Consider the following 17161-nt stretch of genomic DNA (forward strand, 5'->3'; position numbering starts at 1 on the left):
TTATAATATTCCCAAAAAATAATTTTTCAAAATTTTAAGTATGATCCCTATCTAAAATATCAAAAAGTACAATGAACTTAGTATAGAAATCATTAATGGTGTTTCAATTATTCAACAAGATGGTATTGTCTAGGATCTCTCACTCTGATCTTCCAGTGTCCATCAACCAAACTTATATTTCTTGCTATCCCTCTCCACTTCTTAATCCTCCAATTCCCGTGCTTTGTTAGTGCGCAAAATTTCTGCAACTTCCTGGGCATGGCATCGTAAACTTCCCACCATTTCTTGTGAGCTGAATCGCTCGCAAAAATATGGTGATCCACCTTATCCCAATTACAATCATAATCCTTGTAACACAGCCATGGCTTCAATCCCAAATAATGAATCGTGTAAAGATTTTCCGGGATTTGATGTTCATCGTTGCCATGCTTTTCAAGCTTAAACACCTTGAGATAATTAATCTTCGAAGGCAATCTATGCCACCATGTAAAAATTTCGTTCAGAAAACCTTGGTCGCCTCCGTTATAGGAAGCCACCTTGAAGCTCTTCAGCATTAACTTCTCAAACATGCACAGAGATGGCTCGATCACCATGATCCCTGAGTTGAACAACGAACGGTCGTTCCCTGCGGCTGATAACTGCGGAAAATAGAAGAACTTATCGATTTTCTTCAAGATAAGAAGATCAGCATCGATAAAAATAACTCTGTCGTATTCAATGAGTTGCCATACGCGAAGCTTGCTGTAGTTCCATTCATTGTAGGAGTCTTTTCTGGAAAACGGGCTGCGAATACGTGAAATTCGCTTCGTCTTCCATCCGGCAGCTCGAAGCCCTTTTAAAGATTTGTCAGTTAACGATTTATCATGAAGAAGAACAAGGTCTCTTGCGGAGTTGCTTTGGATTATGCTTTGTGCCAACGCAATTGCTCCACATACGTAATCTTCTGAGGAATGAAGAACTGTTACATAGGCTTCTCTTTCATGGTCTGCTGTGTAATTCAATTCTGGTTGCTGGAAATATCTCCATTCCTCTTTTGCTGCAAATTGAAGAGCCAACACTCAAATTACTCTTAGATCATTTCAGAGTGAAATCAAGATATAATTTCAAAGTGAGCAAGCATAAGCATTAATGAAAATTTTATTTTCTTCTAAGGGCTGAATTCCAGTCAAGTTCAAATAAGAGTTGACTCAAATCAAATATATCTAACTCGAGAGCCAAAACGAGATCGTCAGAAAAAGTTATCAGAAAATGTCAGAAAGGAACAAGAAAGGTTGTGAAAAATGATTTTCAAAAAATTTTCACCTGACTCTTTATTGAACCAACAAGCTTCAAGCGCCAAGTTCAAGTTAACTCACATATATTGTTTTACTTTAAGAGAGAGAGAGAGAGAGAGAGCCAAGAATAATAATATAGGGGTCTCAAGTTAGGGTAACAGCATATAAATGTAAAGGGTCAAGGAGATTAACAAAAAAATGTAGGAGGGTTAAGGTAGAATAATAACAAAATAATCAACCCTAGACCCCTCCCTCTTTCCCTGCTTATCAGGAAACTAAACTAAATTTCATGTACTTGGCAATCTAATAACTAAAACTCACCTGTTTCTGCATATCCGGGAGAGATTTGGCATGAACCAACAGGCATAATAACTTTATGTTTTAACCTTCTCAATTCAGGCTTGTAAACCCAGTAATCCTCTACATGCATCACCATATCATCGCATCTAAAAATCTCGATCATGGGTCCACAAGACCCCACAAAGACAACGTACACCGTCCGATCAGAACCCGGCTTCACCCGCCCACTCTCAACCGCAAGATTTGCCACCACGAGATTAACCTGTAACCTAAACACATCCCTAATCCCCTCCTTCTCACCACCTCCTCCTCCGCAAGGAACTCTCGCCACTATCAAGTCAAGGTCCCCATACTCTTCCAGCCTTGGCAACGGAATCTCCGGGCACGACGGCGCGTGCCATTTGTGATCTTCATCAATCCACTCAGGAAAAAAATCACTCCATGTTTTATCCTCGGCCACACGATCGAAATGCACGTGAACGGCTTCAACTGATGTTCCATGGACTTCATGTCTATTATTATCTAAATTGACTAAACCAGCTTTCAGTCTTTGACCGGCGACTTGTTGTTGAATGAGTTCGAGCCATTTGGGCTTGTTTACGATGGGGAGAGGCTCGGTTCGAACTGTGAGGGGGTCGAGGAGATGGGGTTGTTGGGGCTTGAAGGAGAAGACAATGATGAAGAGGGAGAAAGAGAGGAAGAAGAGGGAGACGATGAAGAGTTTTTGGTTGAAACTGGCTGGTTTAGAGGAGGAAGAAAAGGCCATTTTTGAATTGTATTGAGTTGTTTTCATGTCTTTGAAGGCTTGTTGCTAAAGGGACGGTGATTTATAGGTCATAACTCATGACGTGAAGAAATGAAAGGATGCTTGCGGCGTGCATGGCTGCACGTTAAGGCTGCCGATTGGTCTTCTTTGCTAGGGATGCAAGAAATGGATCTTCTGACGCGCGATTGTTGCGGGTGGCTGTGGATTTTATATTTAAACTCTATTTGCTAGTAATTAAAAAGAAAATCTATTAATAATAAATCTTCGTTAACTTAGTCAGTTTACCTCAAAAATTGCCACGAATGAGTTTCCATGGGTGGTAAGGGCGGAAATTTAAGGGCATTACAGCTTATGCTAAAATTAATTATTTATTTTTTAACATTTAAGGATGAATACATTTGGTTAGTTAAGTAGAATTTGTAATGCATTTTTAATGTTATTTGAGTTGAGTGATCAATTCGAACAGATAAAACTTAAATTAATTTGAGTCGAATGAAAGAATTATAAAAACTATCCATAAATTTAACTTTTCTTATCATTTTTAATTTTTTATAGTGATGTATAACTTTTCTAATAATTTATTTTTATTTATAAATAATTTTTTTTATTTTCAGTGATATTATTTCTTTTTCTTTGGTTGTTCTCATTTAGTTTGAGTCTAGATTTGTTTCATGGAGAAATATTTGGTTAATCAGAGTAAGTTCTCCTAAGAAAATGATTTTAATTGGATAACACTTAATTAATGCGAACTCCATTTTCAAACCTAAAATTCTCAATTTTTTACGAATATATTTCTAGGGAAATATGTACAAAAAAATTAAAATAGTGATTGATATTTTAGTTCATGCAACGCATATTATCAGCGCGTGGCGACAAATACCAAATAGGTATACATAAACTTCACTTTATAGTAATTAATGAAAGATAAGAGCAACCGAACCCACCAAATACCACATCAGATTAATAAGGACTTTGTATTGGATACCTTTTTTATTTGAACGATTAATAATATAAAATCACGTCATTAATTTTTTTAATTTAAAAATAGAATGTTTCAAAATTCTAAGTCTTACCTAGAATAGAATAATATTTCCCATTTTAATATTTTATGCCACAAAGCAGGCAATCACATTTAAAAATACATAGAAAGTGTCCCAAAATATCTATAAAACTTAAATGCACTAATAATGATGCAAATATGGACTTAAATATTGAAGTATTATTAATTAGAATATTTTAAATAAAATATAAAATAATATTTAATTATATAATAATAAAATTTTATATATATATATATATATATATATATATATTTATTGATACATATAGGATTTTTTTTTTTAAAAAACCTTGACCGTTGATCCATTCATCGGCTATCTCAATTTGAAGCTAAGATTGGTGTAGACCCTGTTTAAGTTGACTTATTTAACACTACATACCAAGATCAAGATTTTGGTAGTCAAATTTTGCAATTTATATTTTATGCTTTCACTTTCATGGACAAATCTTGAAAAGGACATTCCTACAACAATAGAATATGAGGGTTATAAAATTGATTTTTTTTTCAATATAATTTTTAAAATATTATAATTATAAAATAATTATATGCATACACTTATATATTAATTTTAAATATATAACATAAATAATCAAAAAAATCGTCTTAAATTTTTATATGAACCTATATCTCGTATGATTTCTGACATAATTATATTCTAGGGGGTTATAGCATTTTCCTCCTCAAGGTTTCAGCATAGTAACACTTGAAGGGTTTGAGATAGTAACATTATAATTGCCCTCTATTTAATTATATATTTTTTATTTTTTTATATTAGTTATTTTAATTATATAAAAATTGAAAAAATTGTGAAAACATTGTCTCAAAAATTTGCAAGAAGATATGAGGTTGAATTGGTAATTATACATGTATCATATATGTGGCCATTAATAAAATCAAAGTAAAAGTTTATAATGACTTAGATTATTCGTTCATGCCATTTTTTCATAATGTAAGATGGAAGGTCATGATCTTACATTTAATATTTTAACTTGTTAAATCGATATTAAAATGGTACTATCTTTAAGTTCTAATTTCTCTCCCAAATAAATTAACAATGATTTAGTGGTGTTAAAGGGCTGAGCCGGCCTACAACCCAATTCGGCCCTATAATTTTGGTATAACCTGCATTGACCCATCACCCACAATACAGGCAGTCGCTTTCTTGTCCAACGCAGCCATGGAGCAACCAGGTTCAACTAATGTGAAAAGAATGTGGCCACCACTACATATTCCAATACTATTAAACCATTCCAAAATCACAACCAAAATTCTCTTCCTCTCCTTTTCTCACCACCTAATTATTCCATTTGGTTGCTTCCTTATCTTTCAACAATTTGACATGAAACAAAGATAAAGACAAATATGTGGATCATATCAAAGTCTAACCCATAAATCAATTTTTAATCGATAAACATTTTTTTTAAGAAAATAAATATTTAATAAAGATAAATTCAATCTGAACTATTTAAGTTTAGATTAATGTTTAACTTAAACATATCAATTTTAAGTTCGACTCACCTCAAACCCTTATCTTGTTGATGTTGTCGCACCAGAAAATTGTCTCGTTAATCATTTTTTTTAATAATTATTCTTTTTTTGGGTATAGAACTCATCACGGGCTAAACTTTTTAGATTTAATTTAAGCAAGATCCAAACAAGACTTAATTTGAGATTAACTTAAAATCGATGAATTAAGGTTCGAATTTGACTCCATTCAAGTGTTTAGATCAATTCAATTTTAATTTGTTAATGAAGACAAGTTCAATCTTAGACTCAAACTTAACTCATTCAATCTAAACTCAAATTCAAACTCTAACTACTCGCATTAAATCTGACCCTTGTACTTTTACTTGAAACTATGACTTAGGTTACTTAAAAATAACGTGGGATGTGATAAAAGTTCTTTGATTCTTCTACGCTATTATGTTCCTGTAAGCAATTCAACAGAAAATACAGACGTTGATCATTAAATCCTATAAAATGTAGTAGCTTCCACTTCATCCTCCATATTGGAACACTAATGGCGTCTCTAAATCAAAATCAAAATCAAAATTATATCTTTCTTGTGTTGCAGCACATTTCCATGTACTTTTAGCATATACTATTTTATATAGTGCTCTTAGTCTCTTCTAATCTTCTTTTCAGGCTGAATAATTGTCTGCCAAATTGGGCCGCTAGGAATTTAGTTCTTTAATTTCCAAGGTTGCATAAGTATATTATTGTTATGTTCCAATGAATCTTTCCCTGGAAGAAAAGAATAAAAAATAAAATCAGTAAAGTTGGTCTACTTCTGTCTCTGGTATATCTCAGAAATGAGCCTCACCAGAATAACCGTGCTCTTATTTCAAGAATTCAAACAAAAGAAGTCTTCTTAGAGCTCGAATCCCAGCAAGAATCTGGTAATTTTCTGATATCAATGGTGCTCAATGGCAAGGCTGATGAATCAGAAGCGAATTCGGCTTTAGAATTGGTTGATTCTGGGAAAGGAATAAGTTGTCCTGGAACTCCTCGCGTTGTATCGGTTGTTTCATCTGTTATTGAGAGAGCAATTCAGAAGAACGAGAGTTTGCTTCAGGCGTCCAAAAAGAAGGATGTTGTTACCACATTTCATGGCTCAAGAGTTCCCAGCTTGAGCATCAGACAATATATTGAACGCATATTTAAGTACTCAAGCTGCAGCCCTTCTTGCTTTGTCGTTGCATACATATACATCGATCGATTCCTTCAACAACTCAACGCCTACCTTACAAGCCTCAACGCGCATCGCCTTCTGATTACTAGTATCATGATTGCTGCAAAATTCATAGATGACGAGTAAGGTCTTATACATATATATATCTGCTGAAAACCATATCTGTATTGAATTTTGATAAAATGTATACATCTTTCATCCTGCAGGTGTTACAACAATGCTTATTTCGCCAAGATCGGAGGGGTGAGCACCGCAGAAATGAACAGACTGGAGATAAGTTTCTTGTTTACTCTGGAGTTTAGGCTTCATGTCACTGCAGAGGTCTTCAGGAAGTACTGTTTACATCTGGAGAAAGGAGCTGCAGAATACGAGAACATTTCCCCAACCCAGTCGGAAAAAGGATGGCTAAACAAAGATGAGAACTAAGCCTACAACAGCAGCAGCAGTTGCCTTCTGTGTAAGTTTTCTGCATATCCCTGGGGCATCAATATATCACAGCACCCAGATTCCAGTACAGGAAAAATGTCTGAAATAATGTAAAACAATGAACTATATATAGAAAAAAATTGCCTGCTCATGTGAAATTTTCAGGATTATGGTGTCAATTGAGTGTTGGGTTTAGCGCTAAACCATCAACCAGACATTTTACAACATCTAGAATTATTGTGAAATGCAAAGACAGGGATTTTTTTTTAGATATATTGAGGGACTGATGCTAGTTCAGGCAGCTTGGTGGCACTGCTTGAGTTTGAGAGCTTACCGACAATTTTTCACTTAAAACTCTTTTTTTCAACTATTCTCCTTTTTTTTCTTGTGGTTCTTCTTTAAATCCTTCTACTCGGTAACCCTTTATTTTCTTTAGTGTCATTGTTTACTGTTCAAACCGGCTCAAAATGAAGCACGCCGATCCAGATTTGAGCCAAACTCAAAATTGATTCTTATTCATATTTGATTTGACTCGAATTCATTCCAAATTCTGAGCTTCAATTTCTGGAATGCTCAAGTGCGGATGCTCTGTTTCAACCACAATCGTCCAGAATATATTATTGCAGTCACCAAAACGTGAGCTAATTGGAATAAGAGCGACAATAGCAAATATTCCAACAAGATTACTGTATTATCCAACCCAGCTTAAAATAGACATGGATTTAAAAGGAAATAAAGGTGAAACAGCATATAATGCTGCATTTTACAGAGGCAATGAGACAAACATGAATCAAAATTCTAAGATTGTTCAAGATTGAAACGATAACCATGGACGTTTACTCTGTTATTTATAGTCAGACTCAGACATACAATCAATCGTTAACCCAACAGGAGAAAATACTAAATATTGCTGTCACCATTCAATATACTTTAAAAGGAAAATAAGAATATCAAAGAAAGTAAATACCCTGGTAGAAAATGAATCCAGATCATAATCTTTAGAGGCAACAATGCAACTCTGTCCCTGTGAATTTCATTTACTTTTGTTATGATTCTATGAAACATTTAGATCAAAAGTAACACTTTTCAGATGCTCAGGTGCCAAACTTTAAGGGCTAAATTGTTGATGGCATCCAAAGCCTACTTACGTGTTCAAATTTTAACTTATCTACATATGCCATTTCAAAACCACAGCTGTAACTGTAAACACGTTTCCACTTCCCTCCATTTCCTTATTGCTCTTCTTCATTTTTCTCTTAACCTCCTGGGCCATGGCGTCGCTATCTCTGCCATCGTCCTCTGTCCATCCCAGCCGCATTTGGGTGCTAAAACAAGTTTCACCTCCATCTGATCAGCATTTGGGTCCGGCTGTTTACTGAATGTTCAGAGATCAACGGCTGAGAGACAACTGGGCTTTGATTCACCCCGTTGAACGAGCCAACAAGCATAACATCCCTATGGGTGTAGCCTTTAATCTTTTTTATCATTTCTTGGTCGATAAAGCCAGGCAGCTGGGGTTTGCGTTAAAGGGTTTGCGTCAGCTGCAAACAAGTATTGAAGAAACTTTAAAAATAGCAGTTTTCTTGTTTCAGGTTTGTCCTTTTTAGAATTTAGGATTATTAGAATATGAATGAAATTTAAAATATCGAAAATCAGGGTTAAAATTTATATGGAGACGTTGAAAGAGACAATAACTAATTTTGTGAAAGAAATGAGACGACAGGAAATGAGAATTCTTGGGCTGTGTGATGTTATTTTGTTTGTTTGTTTCATCAGAAAGCCAAGTGGCTGAAATTCCTGAAATAGATTGGTGTAAACCTGGAGAAGATGCAGCAATGGAAGTACTGAAGGACAGTAAAGATGGGCTCCGACAGAGGTTGAAAGGCTATCCTACAGATGACAAAGAATGTGGGGTTTCATGTTTGCATTATAGGCAGATATCTGCACAGAGATGTGCCTTGGAGGCTGGCAAGCCAATCTAAGAAGAGAATGAGAAAAGCAGAAACTCTTTTTCTCTGTGAAAAGGAAAATGAACTACATAAATAGTTTCAATATAAAAGCTTTCTAGTTAAATGAATTTTGAAGTTGAAGACACTTAGTGCAATTGTTAAGATTCCAACAACTTTTGTGTAACTAATCTCCATCATAGCTCAGATTGACAAATCAGACATGTATATCAATCCCCTATGCACAAGGGTATTTATTTGTGATCTAATTACAGACTATTGCTTTCAATCAGCTTTAAGAGATTATAACAAAGTTCAGAACCATTCACCTGCTGGAGATTAAGTGTGTTTGGAGTCAAGGCTGATTCAAACCAAACCAAACCTGAATAATGGGTCAATTTGGACTTGGCTCAAATCTAAAATATTTAGCTCGAGACTAAAACTCAGCTCATTTGACTCGAAAAGAATCATTGGAGAAGAACTGAAACCAACATTAAAAAATGAGAAAAATTGTTGATGAGATGCACTCCAATTTGAGTTAAGCCGAGTTAGAACTTAAATATCGTAAGCTTGAACTCAACTTGTTTAAGCCAAACACTGCATAAGGTGTTTTTCAGCCAGAGGTGTGTTTCCTTGCTGCATAGACACGATAAGCTGCCAGTCCAACAATGGCCACCGCAGCTCCAACTGCAACAGTGAAACATGAGAAATAACAGGGTATATAGTTAACACAGATGAAATTTTTGTAGATTTGTTTTATAGATCCAGACAATCAACACACCTGAAACAAATATAAGGGAGTGATTAATGAGTCGATGATAATGCTTCTGGGTTCTCCCGGCATCAGTTTCTGGAATGCTCAAGTGCGGATGCTCTGCTGCAACTACAATCCTCCAGAATATATTATTGAAATCACCCAACTTTGAGCTAATTGGAATAGGAGCCTCTATTCCCACATCCTGACTAACCTACAATAGAAAATATCCCAAGATACTGTATCTTCAACCCAGTTTAAACAAAGAAATAAATTCAGAAGGAAAATGGTGAAACAGCATATAATGCTGCATTTTACAGAGGCAATGAGATAAACATGAGCACCACACAATCAAATTCTCGCACTGTTCAAGATTGCAACTATAAAACTGTCTTGGTTTACGTTGCAACCAAAGATGACCAAATAGAAAGTGTTGATAGACAATGCTATGGCCTAGGCATCTTTGCCCAGCCAACTAATATATCAGGCAGCAAAATTTATCTCAACAAAGGGGAAAAAAAAAAAAGCCACCAGAAGCCCTGAGATAAGTACTTAATAAAGCAAAAACCTGTCAGATTGAGAGCATGACTATGATGACTTGTTAACCCAAGAAAAGAAAACACTAAATATTGCTGACATCAGTCAAAATAATTTTAAAAAGAAAGCAAATTAGTGAAGAAAGTATATACCATGGTAGAATCTTGTATTGCAGTTGGAAATGAATCCAAATCATCTTTTGCGGTGACAATAAGGCAAGACACCTCATAGCCAGTAGCCTCACCATGACCAGCAACATCTACAAGTAACTTGGTTGCTTTTTTCCAGGAGGACTCATCAGAACTGCAGAAGTCAAAATCACCACAAATGAACCAAAAACAAATACCCAAGTACAAAAATTAAAACTCCTAGAGAGATAGCTGGCTTTAAGTCCTGGATTAGAAATAGTTGAACCATACGATTTGAAAAGATTTTAACATCACAATTTATTAGATGATTAGAGCAACATCATTCTAGACTTTAGTTTACCTGTCATGAACAAAAACTGCTACATCAGAGGCAGCCAAAGAATCTTTATTAGAGAGTAGTTTTCCAACTACATCCTCATCCTCAGGAATTTCTCGGAACACAAGGATTTTTCTAGTTCCCTGCAGAGAAAAGCAAAATAGTTTTGTCAAAGGAATGACCTATCCACAGAGTTAAGATTATAAACAGAAACTCAGATAACATTTGAGAGGGGAAAAAACTTACTGTTAAAACTAGTAAGTAGAAAAAAATCTAACAAATCTTTTTAAAAGAGAAACAAGATCTTCTAAACACTACTTTTTAATAAAAAATAGAAACAAGACAAGAAAGTCATCTCTAAAAGATTATACTAATAAACTAATATTAGAACCTAAAGTTGATGGCAGTTATGTTATCCCACTTAAAAGCTAGAAAGATGTCGCAGCCATGCTCACTTTGACAACATAGTTCAATGGAGTTAATAAATTCACAATTTTACATAATATTTGGAATTCATTGTCTATAGCATTGATAAAATTGGGACAAGAATCTGTAAAATTTATTTATAACATACAGCAAAATACCAACTTCATAAGCTAAGGACAACAAAAGATGACTTCAAAAGAAATACAATCTGAAATGTATGCAAAGACAAGTAGTAATATCGAACAATGACTAAACATCAGCATTCAATGAGAGTTCACACGTTCATTCTTTCAACTCTTGTAAATGAGGAAACCAAAGGTCGATTATACACATTATGAAATAACATATATCTATCCATTTCCAACTGTCCAACTACACATTTTGCATATTTTGACCTACAACTAGACCATGTGCAAGAATTTTGTGCAAATATGTGTATTCAGAGAGAGAAACTCCATACTGTATCCACTTACCCCAGGTTGATTAACATGAACAGCATACACTCATCAGTTGTCAGATGATTATCATTGAAGGGTCTGCAGTCAGAAAGTCAAGTTTAGATTCCAAATTAACAAGTCAAACCAACCCAAAGAATAACCCGTATGAATTACAGCGAAGGATTAAGGTGATAGACCTTCCCAGGAAAGAATTTAATAATGCAGACTTTCCAGCATTCTTTGGCCCAAAAACAAAGCGCTTGAAAACATTTCTTTCTGATTGTTGATTTTTACGATCTATACGTCTTCTCCTGGTCACACGAACAGCAGAAGATGGATCACCAGGATATCCAATGTACATCAGATTTTCGACAGTAAGAGCTGGGTCTAAAAGTGCCATAAGCGCCCACTGCAACGCAAATATTTATTATAAATTTGGAAGCACAGGCCACTCAATTCTTCAATGTTCTCAGGCCGATCACAGGCATAAGTCTGCACAACTGCATCAGCCCTCTTCGGTTCTTCACTCAGTTTACTTCTATCCGCCGCACTAATTTATTTAAACCCCACAGGCAGAAATAATTAGATACATTCAAATTCAAGCTCAACATTATCGTAACTGTCACAAATAAGTGTCAACTATTGATCCGAATAAAGAAGAGAGACCTTGAAGAGGTGTCAATAATGGTTATGGGCACGCTGTCAGGGTAAAATTCCTCCGTCAGCCGGGTAGGCAGCAAAACAGGCTGCACATTGGCAGGAAACATATCAGCGGCAGCAGTTTCAATCAAGCTCGAATTTCCGGTACCCTTTCCGCCACAAACCACAATTCTCACGCGGGCTTTACTACCACCTGGAGAAGCGTTCGTACCTGAAGCTTTAGCCATCTAACAACTGTAACAAAAAGTTATTGAAAAAAAATAATTAACAAAAAGACTGATTATATAATTTTTTGTGATCAAAGAGTTTAAGATCAAGCAACTGCAAAAGTGAAGGAAAAAAGACAAAAAAAAAAAAAATCGTGAAAGTTGGAAAAATTAAACAAAATTTTAAAATAAAAATTAACTAAAATGAAGAAAGAAGACAGGTTGTGCAGTGGCAAAAGCGTAAAAAACCTGAGGTTTGAGAGACAGAACACAGAAGAGAAGAAAACCCCTAGACGAGAGAAACAGTAGACAGGGTGAGTGTGGGGTTTAGTTTAGTGGTTCTGAGAGAAAATTGTGATGGCAAAACCGTAATAAACGAGACGTGGAGTGGTAGAAATGCTCCTGAGATCCCTATATCTTAGGGTGAGGAGATGTGGTGGCGGTCGGCGGCGGCGGCGAAGTTACGAGAGAGTCTGTAAAGAAAGTCTTTTTTTAAGTTGTTTTGACTGAGCATTATGGCGGTAATCTTATCATATTTTATGATAATTAATTAAAAGAAAATGATGATTTTGTCTTATTTGATAACTAATAAAATAATATAGTAATTTATTGGTAAGCATGTAAGGTAATATAAATATTTATTTTAAGTAAGTTTAGATTCGAATCGAGTCTATTCAGCTGGAGCTCGAGCTTAGCTCGAAAGAACCCGAAATGAGTCAATCTTATGCAAACTCATTCAAGTTCGAGTTCGAGCTACTCACCAAAATTTATTATTTAAAAATTTTGATATAAAACAATATCGTTTCGATAATATGTATTAAAATAACGTTGTTTTAATAACAAAATAGTTAAAAATTTGAGCTTTAAATGAGTCAAACTGAATTCAAACTAGAACTCGAGCTCTACTATATACAAACCGAGTAGAGCTCAAACTCGGTTCGATCCAAAACCAACCGTAATTTTAAGTATGGAAGGATTGATTTTATCAAATTATTTTAAATATATTAATAATTTATATAATTTATTTTTTAAATAATTTTTTAATTTTGATAATAAAATATTATATTAATATTAAAATTTTCTAATTTTATCTTTTTTTTTTGAAGTAATTAGACACTCTAAGTTAAAGAAGGATGTGTTTGTTAGATCTATAAAATTCAAATTAAATAAGATAAGATTTTAATAAAATTATGTGTATAAATAATTTACACAAACTTATATACAAATTATGATATGTCACTATATAATTAGATATTATTTTATTCTAATTTAAAATTATCAATTATTTAATAATATGTCATAATTTATACATTTTATTGATTAGTAAGATGAATTCAAACCCACTGAACTTATGTTTGGTTTGATTGTCTTCTAATAATATTGTTCATCCTTTAATAATATTATTCATTTCAATTTACCTATTTGATTATATTATTAATCGATTCAAGCCATTTGTATAGATATTATGAATTTGAGTTGCCTTTAAATTACCTTGAATCAATTTTTAGCTAGTTATATATTATTTTTTGAATCAATTTTGAATTTTTTGACCCTAAAAATATTATTATTTTTTGTGTTTAAATTGAATTTTTTTAGAATAACATCATAGATGAGAATTTAATTTTTTTAAATTTAATCAGTAAAAATATTTGTTTCATCAAAAGTTGTGGAAATTGCACTTTGCCAAAAATAAGCTCGTATAGCTTGCAGGTTTGACCAAATATAACTGTTAAAAAGACTGAAAAGGTGCAAACTCAAATTTGTGCACGAGTTCCAAGTGCGTAGGAGCTGACGTAACCTAGCAAGATCCGTCACGGAGAACCGAAACGGAAACGAAACAACGCCCGGTATCACGATGTCAATTCATAACAAGTAACGCCAAAATTTGTAGACACTACAAATAGTCGGTTTCCTTTTCTTTACCATACAGTGACAGTTCCCGTATTTGTAAAATTCCATATGTGTTGAAAGGTTTTATTTTTTATTCCTTTACGTCTCTCGAAAACTGAACCGCCGCAATTGTATCGGATTAGTCAGTCAATGAAACGGTGAAGATGGGTGTTGATCTCGAATCTTTATCGGAGGCGACTTCTGGTGCCGTAGGATCACTGTTGAGTACGACGATCTTGTACCCGCTTGACACGTGTAAGACCAAGTACCAGGCCGAGGTCAAAGCTCATGGCCAGCAGAAATACAGGTTATTCATCTCATTTCTGTTGTTGTTTTGTTGCTTCCTCATCTGGGTTCGGATCTCTGTGTTCTATGTTTTGTTGTTTATGTCTGATCGGTTGATTCGTGACTTTAAGTGCACCTTGTTCGGTGTTTATAATTTGAAGGCAATTTATTTTTTACTGAACTGCACTGATTCGCTTGGGAAACTTTGGTTGTTATTTATGAAAATTTAAAAAATGTTGAATCGATGAAAAAATGGCTGCCTGTGTTGACTAAAGCCCATATTTACCAAAAAATAAATAACGATCCTAGTTGTAGTTGTTGTTTTTAGCTGCAAGTGAGCTGAAGATAGTACTAAAATTTTGCTTGGCAGTAGTTTTGGACATTAGATATTTCATTGAAATTGTTAGTAGATTGGTGTGCACGTTGACATAATGCTTGATTTTGCAGATCCGGAAAATTCCAATTTGCAGTTGTTATTATGTAATCACTGCATGGTTTATTGTTTGCTTCAACCTGTTAAGTATAATGCTTATTCTCTCAATCATTTGTAATGGAAGGTTAATTTAGTTCAACTCAAGTTAGAAGAAGATGGCTTGCCAAAGATTTATCTTTTAGATAGGATGAAATCTGCTCCTATGAGTTTCTGTTATGATATATTTTCACAAACTTAGAAATTTCTGGGTGTAATTAAAAAAAAAAATTGTTTAATGATCTCCTCTGAGGAGGACAACCTTAATCTTTCAGTAAAGGCCCTAGCACATGTTCTTCTTATCGTTTATTTGATTTTATTTTTTCTTCGGTTATGTAGGAAACTCTCGGATGTTTTCTGGGAAGCAATATCTACTGGTCAGGTTGCTTCCTTATACCAAGGCCTGGGGACAAAAAACCTTCAATCGTTTATATCGCAATTTGTCTACTTCTACGGCTACAGCTATTTCAAAAGATTGTATCTGAAAAAGAGTGGTTCTAAATCAATTGGAACAAAAGCAAACTTGATTATTGCTGCTACTGCTGGGGCTTGCACTGCCATCGTGACTCAGGTGAGACATCGTTTGGCTAACTTTCTGTTCATGTTTGATAATCACTCCTTATCATGCAGTAAATGTAGCAGTTGTTGCTTCGCCAGATGGCTGAAAGTTTACGTTAAGCTTTATGAATGAGCCAATATATGGAGTTAGTTTCCATTTCTTGCTGAATATGAGTTCCTCTGTCTTAGATGAATGAATGGAATGTTAAATTTAAATGCCCTTCTATGATAGTAAATAATGCTGCCTTCTAACCTGTGATAGTTAATATGTAAAAATAAATGTTGGTTATTTTGACATGCATGAGGAAATGAATGAAGTTCTAGAATTAAATTTCTGAGTAATTAAACTCTTCTCTCTGTCATCTTGGGAGAGAACATAATGTGAGTGTTTTAAATTTTAAACTAATATTTGACCACCTGTTTAAATATTGTTTAGCCCTTGGATACAGCCTCCTCAAGGATGCAGACAAGTGCCTTTGGAAAATCCAAAGGGCTCTTAAAGACACTCTCAGAAGGCACTTGGAGTGATGCGTTTGATGGGCTAGGCATCTCTCTTTTGCTAACCTCAAATCCTGCCATTCAGGTGAACAAACTGGTCTTTCTCTTTATATCTAATACATTTATGCTTCAAATTACAACTCACATCATATTTTACATCATTAATGTTTGTTCCACTTGCAACATTTGATTCTAAGTACATGAACAGGACTAACGCTATTTACTATGCAGTATACGGTGTTTGATCAGCTGAAACGACGACTCCTGAATGCACAACAGAAGGGTTCACCTCCGCTGGTCCTCTCTGCCTTCATGGCATTTGCACTAGGTGCTCTTTCAAAGAGCATTGCTACTGTTATAACATATCCTGCAATCAGGTAAATATCTATTATCTTCTTAAACTATCTCAATTGCTAGGTTGATACATGGAGCAGATTGAGATCTTTACATCCACACAGGTGTAAGGTAATGATTCAAGCTGCAGACTCAATGGATGATGAAACTAAGAAAACTCAGCCAAGAGCCCGCAAAACATTGGCTGGAATCATTTATGCTATCTGGAAAAGAGAAGGCCCTCTGGGCTTCTACAAGGGATTGCATGCCCAGATCTTGAAGACTGTGCTGAGCTCGGCTTTGCTTTTGATGATCAAGGAGAAAATCAGTACCGCCACCTGGGTTCTGATACTCGCAGTCAGAAGGTATCTCTTACTGAGCAGGGGTAGATTGAAAAGTGCATGATTCTGAGGACATCATTCCATGTGAATTATCGCTGCAGTAAAGGAAGAAAGTTGAAATTAAGGCGAACAAATTCAGTTTTGGTTGGACTGTTATCAAGAATCAAGGTGTTGCCAACCATCTGTCGTTGCATTTTCAGGACAGTTTTCTTTAAGAGTAGTAATAATTTGCCTAATATTTGTATAATTTTTTTAATGATTTTGTACTATCCATATGTATTATTTATGGGATCAAGTTAAAATTATCACTTCCTCTGGATTGGTTGCTGCATTTGAGATTCTTTTGTCAGCCAGCCATGGCAAAATAGCTTCAATAAGAAGCAGTTCTCTGAGAGTTTAGATGTCTCAACTGAAGTATTTGTGTTCATAATCAATTCAAGTTAAATTGTTCTTTTAATAATCTGACGAGAAGTCTCTGTCAATAATTTGAAGATAAGTCTAATTCTAATTCGAGTTTTAGTTTATGAGTTTGTTTTTCTCTAATAATTTTTTTCCTTTTTCTCTTTTTTCTTTATTTTCTGGAATGATTTGTTTTCCTCTTTTATCATTGAACAACTGAAAAGAATGTGCCGTTTTAGATTTAAGTTGAGCTTAAGTTGATCAACCAAATTAAATGAGCCATTTTGGGTTTAAGATGATTTTTGTAATAAGTTATATCAACTTGAATTTATCCTTGTATATCACTAGAAATTAAAAAATTAAATTAATTTTCTTATTGAAAATTCAACAACCGTCCGTTCTCGTAATCTTAATAAAATATATTTATTTTTCTTGTAAT

General features: G+C 34.5%; 4 protein-coding genes across 4 annotated transcripts; 2 read left to right on the top strand and 2 right to left on the bottom strand.

The window, feature by feature from the left end:
• Positions 1-18: 18 nt before the first annotated feature.
• Positions 19-2357, bottom strand: LOC123209587 (putative UDP-glucuronate:xylan alpha-glucuronosyltransferase 4). Its single transcript, XM_044627688.1, has 2 exons — positions 1596-2357; positions 19-1036 (listed from the first exon to the last, which is right to left on the bottom strand). Exons 1-2 carry the CDS (start codon positions 2338-2340, stop codon positions 108-110), a joined length of 1674 nt encoding a protein of 557 aa, XP_044483623.1. The 5' UTR covers positions 2341-2357; the 3' UTR covers positions 19-107.
• Positions 2358-5435: 3078 nt separating this feature from the next.
• On the top strand, positions 5436-6669 carry LOC123209560 (cyclin-P3-1). Its single transcript, XM_044627659.1, has 2 exons — positions 5436-6214; positions 6299-6669. The coding sequence occupies exons 1-2, from the start codon at positions 5817-5819 to the stop codon at positions 6516-6518; spliced, it is 618 nt and encodes a 205-aa protein (XP_044483594.1). The 5' UTR covers positions 5436-5816; the 3' UTR covers positions 6519-6669.
• A 665-nt stretch (positions 6670-7334) lies between these two features.
• Positions 7335-12459, bottom strand: LOC123208744 (mitochondrial Rho GTPase 1). The gene is made up of 9 exons (XM_044626256.1): positions 12199-12459; positions 11750-11977; positions 11473-11633; positions 11120-11148; positions 10245-10363; positions 9908-10058; positions 9246-9432; positions 8794-9151; positions 7335-8059 (listed from the first exon to the last, which is right to left on the bottom strand). Exons 2-8 carry the CDS (start codon positions 11968-11970, stop codon positions 9078-9080), a joined length of 942 nt encoding a protein of 313 aa, XP_044482191.1. The 5' UTR covers positions 11971-11977; positions 12199-12459; the 3' UTR covers positions 7335-8059; positions 8794-9077.
• A 1240-nt stretch (positions 12460-13699) lies between these two features.
• LOC123197650 (peroxisomal adenine nucleotide carrier 1-like) lies at positions 13700-16783 on the top strand. The gene is made up of 5 exons (XM_044611993.1): positions 13700-14146; positions 14933-15164; positions 15588-15734; positions 15881-16026; positions 16108-16783. The coding sequence occupies exons 1-5, from the start codon at positions 14004-14006 to the stop codon at positions 16385-16387; spliced, it is 948 nt and encodes a 315-aa protein (XP_044467928.1). The 5' UTR covers positions 13700-14003; the 3' UTR covers positions 16388-16783.
• Positions 16784-17161: the final 378 nt, after the last annotated feature.

This window comes from Mangifera indica, chromosome 2, assembly GCF_011075055.1.
Source record: "Mangifera indica cultivar Alphonso chromosome 2, CATAS_Mindica_2.1, whole genome shotgun sequence".
Lineage (NCBI taxonomy): Eukaryota > Viridiplantae > Streptophyta > Magnoliopsida > Sapindales > Anacardiaceae > Mangifera > Mangifera indica.